At 35.7% G+C, this 18,184-nt stretch overlaps 1 protein-coding gene across 1 annotated transcript; it reads right to left on the bottom strand.

Moving 5' to 3' along the window:
• Window positions 1-3,783: 3,783 nt before the first annotated feature.
• Window positions 3,784-18,184, bottom strand: LOC149072203 (retinal-binding protein-like). Its single transcript, XM_089246821.1, has 13 exons — window positions 18,045-18,184; window positions 15,096-15,149; window positions 14,547-14,616; window positions 12,743-12,786; window positions 10,908-10,970; window positions 10,722-10,812; window positions 10,453-10,547; window positions 9,429-9,507; window positions 6,055-6,135; window positions 5,860-5,946; window positions 4,831-4,937; window positions 4,152-4,479; window positions 3,784-4,043 (listed from the first exon to the last, which is right to left on the bottom strand). Exons 2-13 carry the CDS (start codon window positions 15,141-15,143, stop codon window positions 3,940-3,942), a joined length of 1,197 nt encoding a protein of 398 aa, XP_089102947.1. The 5' UTR covers window positions 15,144-15,149; window positions 18,045-18,184; the 3' UTR covers window positions 3,784-3,939.

The following is an 18,184-nucleotide window of genomic DNA, read 5'->3' as shown; positions in this document are numbered from 1 at the left end:
ATAACTGTGATTTGTAGTAGCAATTTATTTCCACACCCTTCAGCAAGTTTAGCAGTAGTTAGCAAACTACATTTAATTGTTAGTAATAAGCCGAAATTTTTAACAAAGTTTAGCAATATCCCGTATTTAAGATTTGAATTTCCTGCATTCTCCTCGATGTTGTATGGGGAACCTAAGTATATAGGTATAATTTTTTATTTGAACCCACATGAATCTAATTACAATACTGATATCAATTACAACGGGTGAATAATTTTCTCAAGTCTTCCTGCGGACCACCTCTGGTCTGCACACAATAGGTCGAGGAACGCTGCTGTAAAAAATGTTTCATATGTGTACATTTTCTTTGTGTTATCGAAGACGTGGTGATTTCTGTGTGTACATAGGATGACCATATGACCCCGCATTTCAAGGCGCATTCCTGTATTTTTGGTCAACCGGACTTTTTATACAGTCAAATCCCGTTATAACGAACTCTATGAGACCGGAGAAATCGCATCGTTATAAAGGAATTCCAGGATTTTGCATTGTTCCTATGTAAACATATCTGGAGGATTAGGAAAGTGTTCGCTAAAACGAGATTTTCGCTATAACGGTATCTTTTAAAACGGGATTCGACTGTAGCTTCTAAGAACACCGGGAGATTTGTTTGATATACGAAACGTCCTTCAACCACGAAGTTTAAAGTATCAATTTTGAATTCAGTTGTTTATTTGCTTCGTTACGAGTTTAGGCTGCACGCAACGACAAGAGTAACAGTTAGAGCCCGGAAGTTTAGGCACTAAAAGAAGGTATTTATAATTTATGGAAGAAAGAAAAAATAACTAAAACCAAGGTATTAAGGATCTAAAAACTAGCTCTCAAAAATTGGTTGCATTTAATCCCTCTACTGCTTTAACTATGGTTTATAAAAACTGAACTATTATGCAAGTAAAATTAATTTCAAGCCCAAAATAAAATGTCAGTAGACCCTCGTGGGTAGTCAATTCTAAAGCCATGATTACCTTACGCGGAGCCCGAAGAGAAAATGGCCTGTGGGGCTACTTCGAATTGCGAATAATTCTCGTTTATTTGTTATATTATTTGGAATGTTTTTCTATAGTTGAAACCAGGGCCGTAACTATGCAGGTGCAACAGGTGCACCCGCACAGGGCCCAAAAATGGGCCAGAAGGGGCCTAAATTCAAATTCTTGCACAGGGCACAGGAATGGCTAGCTACGGCCCTGGTTGAAACATAGCTACTTTGTTCTAAGTGTAGTAAAAAAATTAGCTTTTTATATATTACCACATAATATGCCAGATTCCTTTCAAACGCGGGGTCCTGTATGACCGCATCTGTCGCACACCCCTGAGGGCGAGTAGTCAATTTAATCGAATACTAAATATGTATGTAAAATGAATAACCGTGGTTGTTTGCCGTGCATTTATGGTGTAAAAAATACAAAATCAGAACAACATGGACATGGCCCCCACATGGGGGGGGGGGCTAACAGGGCTCTAGCCCTGGGGCCCGGGACGATTATCATCATTTTTCTGCTTTTGCACGCTTTAATTAACTACAGAAGGGGTCCGTTAAAAGTCTGACCGAGGGGCCCTGCTACAGGATGTGGGGGCCATGAACATGGACCCCAAAACCCTGTCTGCTCCTTACCCGCTTTGTGTGAGCCATGACGTCAACTGATGACCTCTTGGGACAGTCATCGGTCAGCTCAGCTATACAATGCAGTCCAATGCCTGAGCGAGACATGTACACGTGAAGCATGTGGGGAAACAAAAAAATTTCTGATTTTCCTCTGCTTTTCTAACATGGGCCAGTGGCGGATTACCGCACAGGCGCATGAGGCGCGCGCCTGGGGCCTCGGCAGAGCGGGGGGCGTCCAAATAGTTGTGTGCTTCATCCTACATATGAATTTACATGCGCATCAACAAATCTCTTGAACTAAGTACAGTATCTGCTCTCCCTTTTTTTTTTTAACCGCAATTTTTTTTTTTTTTTTATATATACTGTACGTATTACAAGTAAGAGTTATGGAAGAAAAACGGGAACTTAAAGAAAAGAACAATTTACAACTTACAATTTATATTCTAGAAACCTTGAATTTACAAGACGCAGCTCTCAAGGGCCAGTTCTTCCCCGACAAAGAAAGAAGAGACATTTCAAAGCGATCATTCAGGGAGGGTCATTTTCAAACAGTATTTCCCTAAGGGCACAAGCAGGAGGAGGGGTGAGAACAGCAGGTCCTAATGTCTGTCCGAAATGAAAATTGGAGTGAAGGCATAAACAGATGTCTCATTATTCCACAGTATTAAATGCTTTTATGGGCGCCGATAATACGACAGCTTTGGTGTAAGCTTTTGTATACAGTATAATGGATGGCAAGATGGCTATCGGCAAGCGGCGACATCGACAGGAAGAGACACTCGTACTAATTAAAATGAATGTAGTAGAACTCTTATTGTGATTTTGTCTCCCACTTGTTTGAATGAAATACTATAAGCTGGTTCAAACAACATATTCATTTGCAATCTATGACTGGAACCATACGACCATATGACAAAAAAAAAGTTGGGTTTGAAATGAATGCTGAATGACATAAATATCATTTAGAATATTAAATTACTAAAACTATGACGGATCTCCATTTTTGCCGTGTGGCTGAAGGCACCAGGACGGACATTTTAGATTACTAAAAATATGATGCAGAATTTTACTGTGATTTTTTTTTTTTTTAATGGGAGTGTGATTATTTTTCATCTAGTACCAGAGAATATCATTATATTTCCTTATCTTATTTTTGTGTTTATGGTTTTGGTGATGCAAAAATAAAAAAAAAGTTATGATTTTCATAGTATTGTTCATTTTAGTGAACCATCTCGTTCTTATTAGGGCCAAAAGGGTGCTGTGGTGGATAAACGCAAATTTGTGGGTGGGGGCGGTGGTTGTGACCATGTGTTCAATTTTTCAGGACGATTTTTTTTGGAAGAAATTCTGAATTTTCCCCCTTTTTTAAGCAAATTTATTTTCTTGGTTTGTTATTCAGTCAAAAACGTAGAAAACATTTTTTTCCCATTTAATTTTTCTGCTCTCGGGGGGGGGGGGGGGTGACAGCCCCTACCTTTAATCCGCCCCTGATAGGGGGGCCTCCAGATCAGGTTGCGCCTGGGGCCTCCCAAAATCATGATCCGCCACTGACATGGGCTACGTTCATCTGAAACAAAATCATTCACGTCTAGCACCTTCCGGTCAAATCAAAGTTAATGCATGGCAACACTGATCTCTCAGATCACTTATTTGCATTTAAGTGAGGCTGGAAGGGGTAGGATGATGCTTTCTGATGATAAACTAGTACCGAGAGAGTTGGAAAATGTTAAAAACAGCAATTCTTTTATTCTAATTGCTCAAAATATTCAAGTTTTATAGATTATGACCTCTGAAATTCACTAATAAATTTTAAAAATATGTTAAAATAATCATTTACTTAGGAAAAGTTCAAGAAAGACATTTTTACCAAAGGAGTTTGAAAATAGTCAAAAAAAGGCATTTATGGTATTTTGCCCGAGAGAAAAAAAAGCAATAACTATTTTGGGGCTCTAGTTAATAGCAAAAACATGCATCCAAATTCATTTTCACGAATTGTTTTTTGTTTAGATGCTACTGTACTTGTGAACCATGATTAAAGCAAGAATGTAATTTTCAGTACGATTTGAATCAATGATTCAAATTGGAACGCCGTAGTAATAATATTTTTAAGGAGTAATATCCACAAAAAATACTATCATACCTTAACGGAATGCAAAAGACAACTTTTTATTCATTCGAATATTTGACAGAAGATCTTCGAGTTCCATAATATAAAATCATTAATATTCCTATTTAACACATGAGATGTAAACCGCTAACAATGCAATGATTACTCCATAAACCCGCTGGTATATGATTCATATATCATTAGTTATCAGAGGAGATGAGTTTCGCACTTCAACTTTGTACATTAAATGCTTCGGTCTGATCCATGAGTATGTATTATCGAAATGCAGCACATCTAAAAAAAATAAATAAAATTAGGATATGAAAATAAAATAAAATTTTGTACAATTTGGCTCTCTCTCTCTATTCTCACATTTTTAAAAATTAAAATTTCCATACTCACAAATTCCAGGTTTCTTGCATTCATATTCTCCTCTCTCTACGAACTCGTTGCAGTCAACGCTTTCTACAGGAATCAACTCTTCACATTCATTTGTAGAAGAAGAACGATTCTTTTGACATTTTGGCTTATAAAATAAACCGAACTTGATATTATGATCCTTTGTTTGAAATTCCCAACATAGAACAACATCTGTTTTCTCAACGTCTTTTTCAATTTCAAAAATAGATCTTTCTCGTATTGACTTTTGTTTGACATCTGGGTCTGTAGTTTTTAGTGTGTTCATGTCTAGTAGATATAATGATGTGGGTATTCTTTTGTTCCATCCGATCTGAAAATAATTGTACATTTTCATTAATATTTTTGAAAATTTTTTGACTTGATAATTTATCGATTTAAAGAATTTTTGTTCGTTAGTCGAAAAATGGGTACGCTTTTATGTATGTCTGGTCTGGTGTCATTGTGAGAATATTTTGGGTTGAGAAGATCTTTAGATGTGAAATTCTCTTCCAGGTCCTTTGTACAGATTTAATTAAATCGGTATATACAGTTTACAATACCATATCATCTAAATTTGCAGTTTTCACATTGGCTACAAGAGGAAGAAGAAAAGTATCTACGTAAATTTGTGAGGAAAATATCTAGCAGCACTGATACAGAAGTGATAGTTATTGAAACTTACAAACGCACTGCATTTTGCATCAGGTTCATATCTCTCTCCACCAAGATAAGCAGGTATAATTTCTTTTGGAACCAATGATAAAAGTTCTTTTTTCCAGCTATCATCACCTACGAAATTTAGAAAAATTAAAGTAATTCGTTTTAATTTAATTTAATTTTTTCCCGAGTTAAATGCCTTTTTATAAAGAAATCGCATCATTTTTTAAACTATATTCTTTTTTTTTTTAATTATCAACAATTACTTACAACTGAGAAATTTTCCTGTAATTTGTATGAATCAAACCTTATCTAAATTACAGTAAAGGACAGTGACAGCGCTCGAAACCAAAAATTTTGGTGGGTGCCAAAATCGTTTTCATTTTATTATGGTATATAAGCAGGGCCCAATTTTCACACGATTTCAGCCTAACCAATGCTTTAAACAACGTCGAAAATCATTATTTAGATTCAGTAGTTGTCATCGGCAATCGTTTTTTCTTTTGCAAGTTATGAAAATTCATAATTTGTTTTCATTATCATGTTCTAATTTAAAAGATAGAATATAGATGGCAGCATAATATTCGCGGACGCTTTTTTCCGAGTTGCCAGAATAAATGTAACAATCTCTCATCCCATTTTTCTCTTTTAAGGTCCTAAATACCAAGGCTTCCTCTTGCCGGTGCTTGCCTTCACGCGCAATTCTGAATATGAGGTGACCATATGACCCACATTTTACCAGACACGTTTTTTCTTTAATTCGCATCTTCGAAAAAGTAATTCTATTCTAATTTTATCAAATTCATTTGATGAAAACTATGAAAGTACTCAATGGAATTACGTTGGTATCAAAAATCCAATGACAAAAATCGATATGGTAATCGAAATATCAAAAATTCATTTATGACAAATTTTTCTCTGAAGGCGCGTTTTCGTGTCCTTTTCAGGAGCCGCCCCTAGAGTCGAAATAAAAATAGGATGTGTATAACATTTCTAGCAGATGAAACAGTATTCAAATGAGCTTACTGTGATATTATATTTTGTAACAACTTACCGACTTCATATATTTTCATCTTATTGAGAATAACTTCATTAAAGAAAGGCTTGAAAATGGTAAAGAAGTACCAAAAGATACTGGGAGCTAAAATGAGAATGAAATTATTTAAGTTATATGCTCAATGAATTCCACAAATGTTCTGGTGTTTTGAAGAAAATTATTATGACTAATTAAAATTAGTTTAAAACTTACTATTTACTACATAGATCACGTTCAATGTTTCTGGATAGTGATTCTGATAGTAGTTTAGGGTGAATATCGCATACCTGAGAACTGTAAAAACATGAAAAAATCATTTTCCGAATATTTAGAGGCCAACTAAAATAGATAATCATCGGTATACCAGCAAGGACTACACGTTATATTTAAGCATAGGTATTGCATTCATAAGCTGACAATATAAATATATAAATATCAAACGTAAATACCACTGTGGTGACATCTCTCGTCTCTTACGCGCATCTCCTGACGTATCAAGACCCATTTTGGGAGCGGATTTTCTCGAACGTTACGGACTTTTTTACTCGACATCAAAAATAGTCTGTTGATTGATCGCATTAGTTCAGACAGCGTTCGTGGTGAACATACTTCCCATCCCAGCATGGGCGTAACAGCAATAACTGGTAACATGAAATATCACGCGTTACTTTCAGTTTCCTAATCTAAATAATTCTTCTACCAATGTTGTTCCGAAGGATAATGCTACCATATATTGCATCACAACTCAAGGTCCTCCAATGTTTTCACGAGTTCGTAGATTGTCACCTGATGCATTAACAGCAGTTAAGAAAGAATTTGAGGAATTGGGTGGATCAGGGAATTTGTCGCTCTTCTAAAAGTTTGTGGTGCAATCCAATTCACTTGGTACCAAAAAATAACAGCGATAAAGGCAAATATGCTGTGACTACCGACGTTTAAATGCCATTACAGAACCTGACAGGTACCCAATACCACATATTCATGATTTCGCAGATGGCTACACGGCAAATCAATTTTCAGTAAAATTGATTTGAAACGTGCATATCATCAGATTCCGGTAGAACCTAGTGACATTCCTACACAACAGCCGTCAGTCATAACACCCATAGGTTTATTTGAGTATTCATGCATGCCTTTTGGGTTACGGAATGCTGGACAAAGATTCATACATGAAACTTTGAAAGGACTTCAATATTTTGCATATCTTGACGACATTCTCGTTGTTGAAACTCACTTGTCTGATTTGGAAACAGGTTTTATTTTAAATCTCGACAAGGGCATATTTGGTGTTCAAGAACTACCATTTCTGGATTGCTTAATTTCAAAAGAGGGTATTAAACCTGAAAAAGTCTTAGTTCTTACAAATTATCCAAAACCAACATCAGCTCGTACACTACAACGTTTTTTAGCTATGGTTAACTTTTACCGCCGATTAATTCCCAAGGCAGCTTTACAACAACTACATCTGCATGATCTAATTAAGGGGTGTAAAAAGAATGATTCTACTCCCCTTTAATGGACTGAACAAACTAACAATGCTTTCGAAATCTGTAAGCAATCGATTGCAGACGCAGCCTTGTTACCTCATCCAGATGGTAAATTGCCCTTACATGTTGATGCATCCGATTTGAGTATTGGCGCAGTGTTGCAACAAAATGTTAATAATAAATCAGAGCCATTAGGATTTTTTTCTCGTCGTTTAACACCTGCTGAGAGCAAATACAGCATATACGATAGAGAAGTGTTAGCAGCATATTGTGCTCTAAAGCATTTCAGTTTCACTCTTGAAGGTAGACTGTTTAATATTTTTACAGATCATTGACCTTTGCTCTGCAGCATGATGAAAATTCTCCTCGTTAACAGCGACAACAATTAGACTTCATCAGTCAATTCACTACCGAAATCCGTTTCATTTCTGATGACAATATCTGTGTAGCTGATGCATTTTCACGGTTAGAGCAAATAGAAATGCCCAGTGACATAGATTATGTAGAACTCGCTGAGGCACAGAAGCTCGATGAAGAACTTCAGCACTTGCGAAATAATTCTTCATTGACTTTCAAACTAATAATTCTGACCTCTGGAACTCCACCATTGTACTGTGACGTCTCAACTGGACATGTACGCCCGTACGTTCCCAGAGACTTTCGGAAATCAGTGTTCCAGACCATTCACAATCTAGCTCACTCTGGTTCCCGACCAACTACTGCAGTAAAGAAACGCTACACATGGAAGTCTTTGAAAAAGGACTGTTCACAGTGGTGTAAAGACTGCATGGAGTGCCAACGATCTAAAATCAGTAGTCACACTAAATCTATAACGGGATCTTTTCCCTTACCTTTAGAATTTTTTTTCATTTGCATCTCGATATCGTTGGACCTCTATCTCCATCACAAGGATATTCATACCTTCTCACCTGTATTGATCGTTTCACTCGCTGGCCAGAGGCTATTCCGTTGAAAGATCAATCAGCGCAAACAGTGGCCGAAAATTTCTTTTCAGGCTGGGTAGCCAGATTTGGTGTACCAAATGTTATCACGACAAATCAAGGTCGCAATTTCGAAAGTGATCTTTTCTCAGCTTTGGCCAAATTCATGGGAATGAAAAAGAATAGAACTACTGTCTACCACATCCTTCAGCTAATGGGATGATCGAACGCTTCCATCGGCAGCTGAAAAAAGCTCCGAAATGAAGTTTGATCTCCACCGAGAGATGGACCGAAAAATTACCAGTGGTCATGCTCGGCATTCGAACTGCACTCAAGGGAGAGACATAAATACGTCCGCACCCTGAACTAGGACATGGCACTAATCTCCGTTTGCCTGGAAAGTTTTTCTTTCTTTTTCATGTCCGAAATCACAGAAGCAGACCCTACATAACCTGAGGGAACACTTCCAACAGATTCGACCGAAACCTGCTTCGGATCACAGCTCGAAATCAGTCTTCGTCCATAATGACCAACCCAAAGCTTCGCACGTCCTCGTCAGCCAGGATATGGTCCGACGCCCACTGCAACAGCCATACGCTGGTCCATTCGTAGTTTTTGGGAGGAAGCCAAAATTTTTCCAGCTTCAGATAGGGTCAAGCAAGAAGTGGATGTCCATTTATCAATTGAAACCAGCCCACATGTTTCAAGAATCACCTGTGCCTCCAGCGACGTCTGAACCAGTGAAGACACTCCGATCTGCCATTAAATCGTCCACAACTACAAGATCCGGTAGACGCGTATGTTTTCTCTTTCCACTACCATGAAGTTGTGGACTGGTGGGGAGTCCCGTGGCGTCATCTCTCGTCCCTTACGTACACCTCCTGACGCGTGGGTGTCAGGAGTTTCGCGTGACCTACTTCTTTCTCAGTGTGTTGCTCTCACGCAAGTGATTTTGTCTTTTTCATTATGTGAAATTAACCAGTATAAAATAGTTTTCTCTCAAAATTAAATATTCTTAATTTTAACCGTTTGGAGTCATAATATTGGAGTCAGACCATGAATACACCCACCATCCACAGTGTGATGTTTCTAAACCACGTTTATGAAAACTGACAGTGACAATTTGTGCTGGAGAAATATATTCAGGCAAGTGTCTTACCACGTTTGTCAAACCACACAGAGGATCGAGATTGAGACAAATCCACGATATATGTTGATTTGTCGGCATTCTTCCCTGTCTAGAAAATCAAATTGAAGAATTCAATTACACATGGAGTAATAAAAAACTGGTAATACATAAATTTTCTTCGCTTTCTACTTCATTATTTTAAGCTTGAGGGCGGAGTGAATAATTACATGATTTTTATCCGTGGAGAAAGTATACATTTATATGTAATAATATAGGGTCAATAGTTATAGTCTTACATATATATATACAGGGTGTTCCGTTAATGGACCGACAAACTCAGAGGGTTATTAGTAGACATCAAGAAGAACAAAAATTGCAATTTAGCATGGTGTCGCAAACCACGTTCAGAGGGTGAAAATCGTGAAAAACGCATGCAGGTTTCGACATCACGCTTGAACGACAAAAGATACAGTAATAACTACAAAAAAACTTATTTGATTAATTATTACAAGAGTTGTTGGAAGTGGCGGCCGCTGACGTCAATGCACAGTCTACAACGACGTAAAAACGATTCCTGGACGCGCTCGAAGATATCAGACAACTAACTGCTAAACGTGCTTACTACCGCAATACCGCTTATTTACGTCGTCCGCAGCGCGTGATCCTACCCCAGCGCATGCGTTTCACGATGCTGCTTACATCAGATATGGTGAGCGAACCCACGAACGCATTCAGCGATGAACTGACATCCCCCTTCCGTCTTCTCTGGGCTCAGAGCCTGCATGCGTTTTTCGCAATTTTGACCCTCTCAACGTGGTTTGTGACACCATGTTCCACTGCAATTTTTGTTCTTCTTGATGCCTACTAACAACCCTCTGAGTTAAGTTAACTGGTCCATTAATAGAATAACCTGTGTATATATGTATGTATGTATATATATATGGGATTATTATGTTTCTAAATTTTATAGAATTTTTATCTACTACTGCACAATCTCTAATTACAACTTCTAGTCAACAATATTCAGAAAAAAAGGCCATATTATTAAAAGTACCTTAAAATTGTTTTCTTCTATTTTCTTCTGATTTGCTTCAAATATATAAGTAAAATATCTGATATTGTCTAAAAGATTCATCGCCCGAGTGAAACCTGAAAGAGAGAGTCAGTAGATTACGTGCATCTAGAATTTCTTACATTTTGTGCATTTAAGTTTTCTTAAGAATAATATGTTGAAATTTTATAGTTATTTGAGATTGAACTAAACCTCAGAAAAGTCAAATAAAAAATATAAGTGCACGAGAAAAGATGAATCGTATCCCTTACCAATAAAATCACATGTTGCGCAAAATAGATGTACAGCATTACCCTCGTGATCAAAACCCAAGAACTTTTCACAACAGTATGGTTTCAAATCCTAGAAAATCGGAACATTTCTCATGGATTCGGAACGATATCATGTATGTTAAAATCATGAGGAGAAAAATCTTTTAATTAAATTTGTAATTTTACCGGTTTCACATTAAACGTTTCTAAGATGGTATCAGAACCAATCTTCTTTCTTGTCTTGAAGTCCTATAATCAGAAATAGATTTCAATCACGTTAACTAATATTTATAATATTAGATATAAATATTATGTTATTGTATATTATATTACTATATATTATTATATAATATAATATATTATATATATATAATATACTTAAATTTCGAAGTGAAATCTTTCGATTTGAAAGAAAAAAGAACATATTGATGAAACGGAAAGAAATACAATTCTCAAGAAAAAGTATGTTTTTCCAAAGTAAGGCATGTGATCCGAATACCGTATCAAAAATCTTGAAAAAACTAGGACATTATTCAAGAAAGACTCTCTTCAAACTAATTATTAGCCCAAACTATTAATTTGATTGCCAATTAAATATGATGGCATTAGAATAGTTCATCTGTGCCAATTTCTTCAAGTCTTTCGTCGCCGCTGCATGTTCGACTTATCGAGATTTCACTTGTAGTAGACTAATATTTTATACCTGAAGTTTTTTTGTATTCGACGTCGCTGTCCACAATCTAGGGTATATATCATTTGACGGATTCTTCAGTTTAAAATACATACGTTCAGATAGTCATCCTGCTTTTTCTCTTCAAAAGTTAATACATATTAATTCCAAAACGTATTTAGATACATAAGTCAATAGAGCAAATTTATTAATTCATAAAAGTATAGACGTGGTTTGGCAGCATGCGGTTTGAATTGCCTGCCTCAACTTTTCCAGGCATGTTTTCGGCCAATTTAGGCATACACCACATGGATTTGCTACCATTCTTTGATTAAAACTTGAGAGAGATGGTATTGGAAAGTACTTGGGAAATTGGGGGGGTGGGGGGGGGGAGGTTGATTCCGAATATGGCATTCTTGCTGATTGCATAATTGTTCAATCGGCTTGGAATCGGGACTCCGAGAATGTCCAATCTGATTCGCGTTTTGAATGTTGAAAAAGGTCACGTTGAAAAGAAAACGAGACAGTTTTAAAGTAATGCTTTACATTGCAGAAATTGCACAATCATCCAGAGTTCTTGAATCAAGGCAAAATAATCAAGTTTGGTGAGCTTATTCTAAAAGAACCCAGACCCGCGGAAAGCCTTCACAATATATGAAATTGTTGTAATATTAACCAGTTAAAGCCAAAAGGCTATAATTTTAAATTAACTGCAAAAAAACAAGAGAAATTTCCTATACATGGTGATCACCAGCTTTCAATTACAACAGATGCATTTTTTACCAAAAATTTGTGATCATTCAATACAGACAATAAGGACCTGTAATATACTGGGTGAACTGCATCTAATCTGCATACGGAAGAGGGTGATCTCTTATCAAGGTTGACTTATCAATCTTTTAGCGCTTGTAACCCCGATTGAATTTAGATATTCTGATAAAAATGGTATCACCTTAAGGGAATTTTTCAGTTCTTTCCAAATATGTGCCGAGTTTGCATGTGTATCTTTCAGAAACTTCAAAAATTTGCGTTATTTTCAGAGTTAATGCATTTCCCTTCTATAATTCATTATTCACCATAACTCGAAAACGATTAGAGATAGGACAAGGCTGCTATGGTGTTTTATGTTCTACTTGGGAGCGTCCATTACCCCCTTTCGTTTGGTAGATTAGGTGCAGTTCACCACGTACTATAGATTGTTTAAAAAATTGAAAGTAGTTCAAAATTTTTGATGTTTGACTTAAATTTTGTCTGTACAGCGTATTGAATCGACCAATGAGGTTATTATACGGTCAATTCTGATAATATTGTGTAAGGATTAAATAAATAAATTATAAATATATGGACTTACGTCTCGGACCATTTTTTCTGCAGCGTCGACATTATAATCCCTTGCTGGTAAAAGAAAACAAAAATACCATTTTCGTGACAAATTATTGATTTTATACTCGAGGATGCAATAATAATTTACAAAATATTTCATAAGTTATAGTTTTTTGAGTTAATTGTTGAGATACATATACTGTATGAATGCAAAAATATCAGACCGCAATACCAATTACTTATGAAATAAAAATTCTTACAGTAGTAAAAAATATATTAAAATTCAACTTTTCTAAATACAAATAAGAACAAACTTTTTAAGTTTATGTTGAAAAATTGAAGATAGTAACACATTTTTCTCAGGTGTTTTTTTACAAGGTATTCTTATATATTTTTGGTTTATTGATCGAAACATATTATATACAGTCCGTTTCAAAAGTTTAGGTATGCACTTTTTTCTATGGGTTTTCTTTTTTTTTACTTTTCGATCATTGTCGGCGAAAATAATTTTTGGATTCTTTTTAAACACAAAATTTTGAAAAATGGCTCTCTCAAAAGTTAAGAGAAAGTTCAGATTTACAAAAATTGCAGGTTTTTAATATCTAATAGACTTTTCATTTTTCTTCTAACAACCTCAAACACGCTATCCTCCATGGATCTAATTAAATTCTGTAGGGTTTAAACATCAATACCATGCTTCATCTATAGAGCTCTTCAAGTCATCAACAGTCGAATATTGTATTTCATTTGCAAACACATTTATATCGTAAGTATGCCTCATACATTCCTGATGGGATTCAAGTCAGGACTCATCGATGGCCAGTCTAAAACCGATACATTTTCAATATTAAGAGTTTTTTGTGGCAGCAGATCTTTGAACTGACATGTTATAATGTGAAATGTCAAGTTTGATCCTCCTAAATCTTCTCCAAATAGTAGCAAATAGTTCTCGAGAATCTCCTTTAAGCATCAGAGTTCTGACGACTAATTTCAAAAGTTAAAGAAGCCTGACCATTAGAAGCAAATACTGCCCGTACCATTATCGAAGCTCCACCTTATTGTCTGCTGAAAACATCCGTCTGGAACATGTAAGTTCTATTTTTTGCACCACTAAATATGATACTGAACTAATTGTCTCCATAAAACATGATATCGTGCCCATTTCAGTCTCTCTTCTACACCTCTCTTTGGCACATCCTTGTGACAGGTGCTTTCCTAACCACTCATTTATGAATCAAATAAAAGCTCTTCTGATCTGTCTATATTGAAATCTCTAGGACCTTTCATAATTTCATGCAAGGTCATTTTTTATGTTGAAGCCAATCTTAAAACGGGTTTTTTTTCGCTTAAACTTATATCGCATTGCCTACCATAACCAGGTTTTGGCTTTTGGGACACACGTTGGGTCAGTACACGTCAAACTCTTCATTTAGACCTGCTCAAAGCAATAACAATGCTTTTTACAGCCTTTCTTTTTGCTTTCAAATGAAGTCGTACAAAATATGCGACGACTTCGGAAATTTTTTAAAATGAAAACCAATCCGATAGCTTTCCACTTTTATACTATCACGTCACTGATACGCCACATAGACACAATCTTTGAAATCATCTGCATATCATCGAAAATTTTTCTAAACTTTTGAGACAGCTATTTTTCAAAATTTTGTGTTTAAAAAATCCAAAAATTATTTTCCCCCGACAATGAACGAAGTTTAAAGTAGGTTTTTGCATTCTGATCACAAGCGAAAAAAATGAAATCGTAATTTGTGAAACGGTATCCATGGTGCATTTAAAAACTCAGTGTCTGAACTTTTGAGACGGGCTGTACTTACCTCTTAGCCATCTTAACAAGAAATGGTCATCGTGCCTCGGTTGCAACAATTCAGAAAGCCTCGAGCGTAACTAAAATAATGAACAAATAGTAAAATATACATGTGTGATGAAAGTAACGAAAGATGATTGACTTAATTAGTAATTTGCAGGACCGCGGTTCAGGACATTTTTCAAGTGTAAGCGAATAATATTTTGGTGATAAAAAAATCTCCCCTCCCCCATCAGTTGGAGCCCTAAAAAATCACCCCTCTTTAGTTGGTGCCCTAAAAAAATTGGCCCCCTTCAGTTGTCACTTTCCGCAGCCGCGTAGTTCGCAGGATTCAAGATCTGGCCTTGGTAATTTGTTATTTCTTCTAATCGTTGAGCCTTGATTTCTAAACAATAATAATAATAATAAAAATGTTTAAAATACTGTATTTTAACAAGCTGCCCATGGTGCATTTTAACGAATAACTGTAATTTTACTCTCTTAACTGGATTAATGGTATTGGTAGCATGAGTGATATATATAATATTTAAAGCATTTTTACTAAAATAATCACACTTACCTCTTCCAATGCGTGACGTTTGCCATCATCCAATTGTAAAGTGCTCATCGTTCACTGTTTAATAAATTCAAATTGAGACGTTAAAGGGAAAATTACATCAAAATTGCTATCAACAAATATATATATATACAGGGTGATTCCATAATTCCCCTTCTCCGCATTTTGATGGTGAACCGTTGATCCTAGAGGCATACTTGCAATTATAAAAGGTATCCAAGTAATGTTTAGAACTCAGATATATCATTCATGTTGCAAAGGGTCGTATAGTAATTAATATATAAAAATTAACTTTTCAATACGGGCAACCTTGTCTTCAAAAACCCAATTCGAAAATTGCCCTGTCTCTCCTGAGGCCAAAAAAAAAAAAAAAAAACTTCCACGTTTATACGTTATTCACAGAGATATTAGAATTCAAAAACTTAGGAAAATTGGGAAACAGCATCATAAATAAGGGAAAAAAGCATTGTCCGTTAGTTTTTGCTGTTCTTTCTCAACTTTCCTCCGATTTTTGAAATCAAATATGTCAGTGTACTTAGAAACGTGGAAGTTTTTTTTGTCGCCCTCGGGACAACAACTTTCTAATTGAGGACACGGTATTCACGTAAAAAGTTAATTTTTTTATTAGAATAACTATACAACCCCTTGCATCACAAATGACGTGTATGTCTGAGTTATACACACGCTATTTGAATGCTTTCTCTAATTAGAAGAATGCCTCTAGGATCAATGGTTCATCAGTAAAATGCGACAAGGGGAATTAAGTAATCACCCTGTATATGTAGAGTGGTTCTACATCTACTTTTTCTCTATGCTGTATCAAACATTCTTCACATGTGAATCTTTTGTCACTTTTATCCCTTCATGGTAGTAGCATTATTGCAATAAATACAAATTCAATTACATTAAAACCTGTCCTGTCTTCAACGGAATCGCAAGGGACCGAGATTTTTTCCGTTGAATACAGGTTTCCGGTTAATTGAGGTTCAATTGACATAATGTGTACGATCGTATGTAAATGAATTAGAGTATAATGAAAACAAATCAATATTAGTTCAAATATACATAAAATAATGTACATTATTTACTCTGTAATTAATAAATATTTAGGTTTTCACAGCACTTCTGTATGAAACTTCACCATACACTGTTCTTCATCTGAAATGACTACATTTACGTTCTTTTTGACTTTCTCTGAAATTTTCAATGAGGGTGTCAATATCTGTCGTGTCTGGTTCAGTATGTATATTGTCGTCTATGTTTATGTAATTATCAGCACCAGGGGCCGTAACTAGGATTTTTGTGGGGGGAGGAGCAACATGATTTCACTGCCCCGACCACTGTAAAATTCAATTTTTCCTTGTAAAATTTGCCACCTCGTAAATTTTTCCACCCTAGAAATCCCCTCCGTCTCCCTCTTATTCCGGCCCTGTTCAGCCCTTGCGATCACGGAAAGCAGCTATCATACAGTTTTGTAAGTCTTGTATATTTGGAAATCTAACCATTGCACTGATTTCTCTCGTAGAAACCTTTCGCCTGCCTTAGCGAAAAATTTTGTTACAATTTCAGAAAGCAACTGTTTCACTACATATGGCTTTTCAAATACCATAGCATCAAGGTAACGGTTGTTACAAATCTAACGGTGGGTGAAGTAAAACTCGCATTGGCAAGCAGTCATTGCATTAAAAATTTCGACAGAAGCACTAATATTTTGTTTGATCCTTTGGTCAGTTGGTCGCGAAACAGTCGAAGTGTTTGAGGGAAATTTTCCATTAAAGGGTAAATTTTTCTTTTCCGTTTCCGCGTTAGGCAGGTTCTGTTTGAACCAGCTTTTTTAAATGTGTATTTTGGCATTGAAATCACGAGAACAAGATTTTTTTCCTTTGAAGACAGGTTTCCGCTTAATACAGTTCCGTTCAAGACAGGTTTTAATGTATTAATATAGATAAATGAAAAGGTTGGATATTGAGTTTTTAAAAACCGGAATCACACACACAAGCAAATAGCAGAAGCATACGAAGTAGAAATTATTTTAACCCTTTGCACTCGAGAGGTGACTCTCGATCACCACTCGGTTTGACGCAATAATTCGAGCTGTAACGATGTTTATTTAGGTTTGGTTTGGGCAATATCGCTTCATGAGTGTATTCAACAATACATGCGTATAAAACAACTGCCAATCTTTAATCTAAATACGTTTTTTAAATTTATTGTTATATAAGTGTTTTCACGTTAGTTCGAACTCGACAGTCGTGGCAATAGGAATATTATTTTCAAAGTTACGGAGCCCAATAAGCATGGAAAATACGATGAAGGAATCAGTTCAAGTGAAGATGAGTTCGATTTTTCGTTGATGAAGAACGAAATTACGTCTATGCATAGACTACTTGACGATAGAAAGGAGGAAAGCACTGATGAAGATAGCGATGAAGTAAGAGGTGTATGAAGGCAAAAAATGGTTAGTTAATAGATAGTGAATATGACAGTGATTCCGCAGAAGAGACAGAAAATTCAGAATGTATAACGTACACAGAATCAGAAGAAATACCGCAAAGAATACCGTTTGTTTCCGGCGAAAGAGCCGCATTACCGCAAGTACCTTCAGACATAAAAGAACCATTAGATTTGTGTTTCACTTATTATTTATTTATTTATTTGAAGTATAAAGATATATAGAATGTTAAAATATAAAAGTTTTAAACGTTAAATTCTGTGTGAAATCATTTTAAGTTAGCTGTAAGAAATCCACCAAATATGCGGGAAATCGTATCGAGCTGCTGATTCCCCCGAGCGAAAAAGGCCTCGAGTGCAAAAGGTTAATAATTAAACATGTTTATGAAGTAATTTGGGTAACACTAACTAAAAAAGAATAAAAAATTTCAAAAATTCTTTTTAAGGTTGAAATGAAATATATATATAATTTCTCATGTTTATACAAAAAAAATCACTCACCTTGTAAATACGTTACATTGAACTTATTTTGCAAGAAATCTTGAATAGATGTTTACTCAGTGAAATACTGTCGTTAAATAATACACTACTGCAGATGAAATAGCACGACTTCATCGACATCACGTTTTTTGGAGTCCACG

Source organism: Pholcus phalangioides, unplaced genomic scaffold (genome assembly GCF_987345545.1).
Source record: "Pholcus phalangioides strain wild (caught in Gottingen) unplaced genomic scaffold, Ppha-v1.0 ptg000017l_1, whole genome shotgun sequence".
Taxonomy (NCBI): Eukaryota; Metazoa; Arthropoda; class Arachnida; order Araneae; family Pholcidae; genus Pholcus; species Pholcus phalangioides.
The sequence above is the reverse complement of the archived record's forward strand: the minus strand, read 5'-3'. Positions and strand labels throughout refer to the sequence as shown.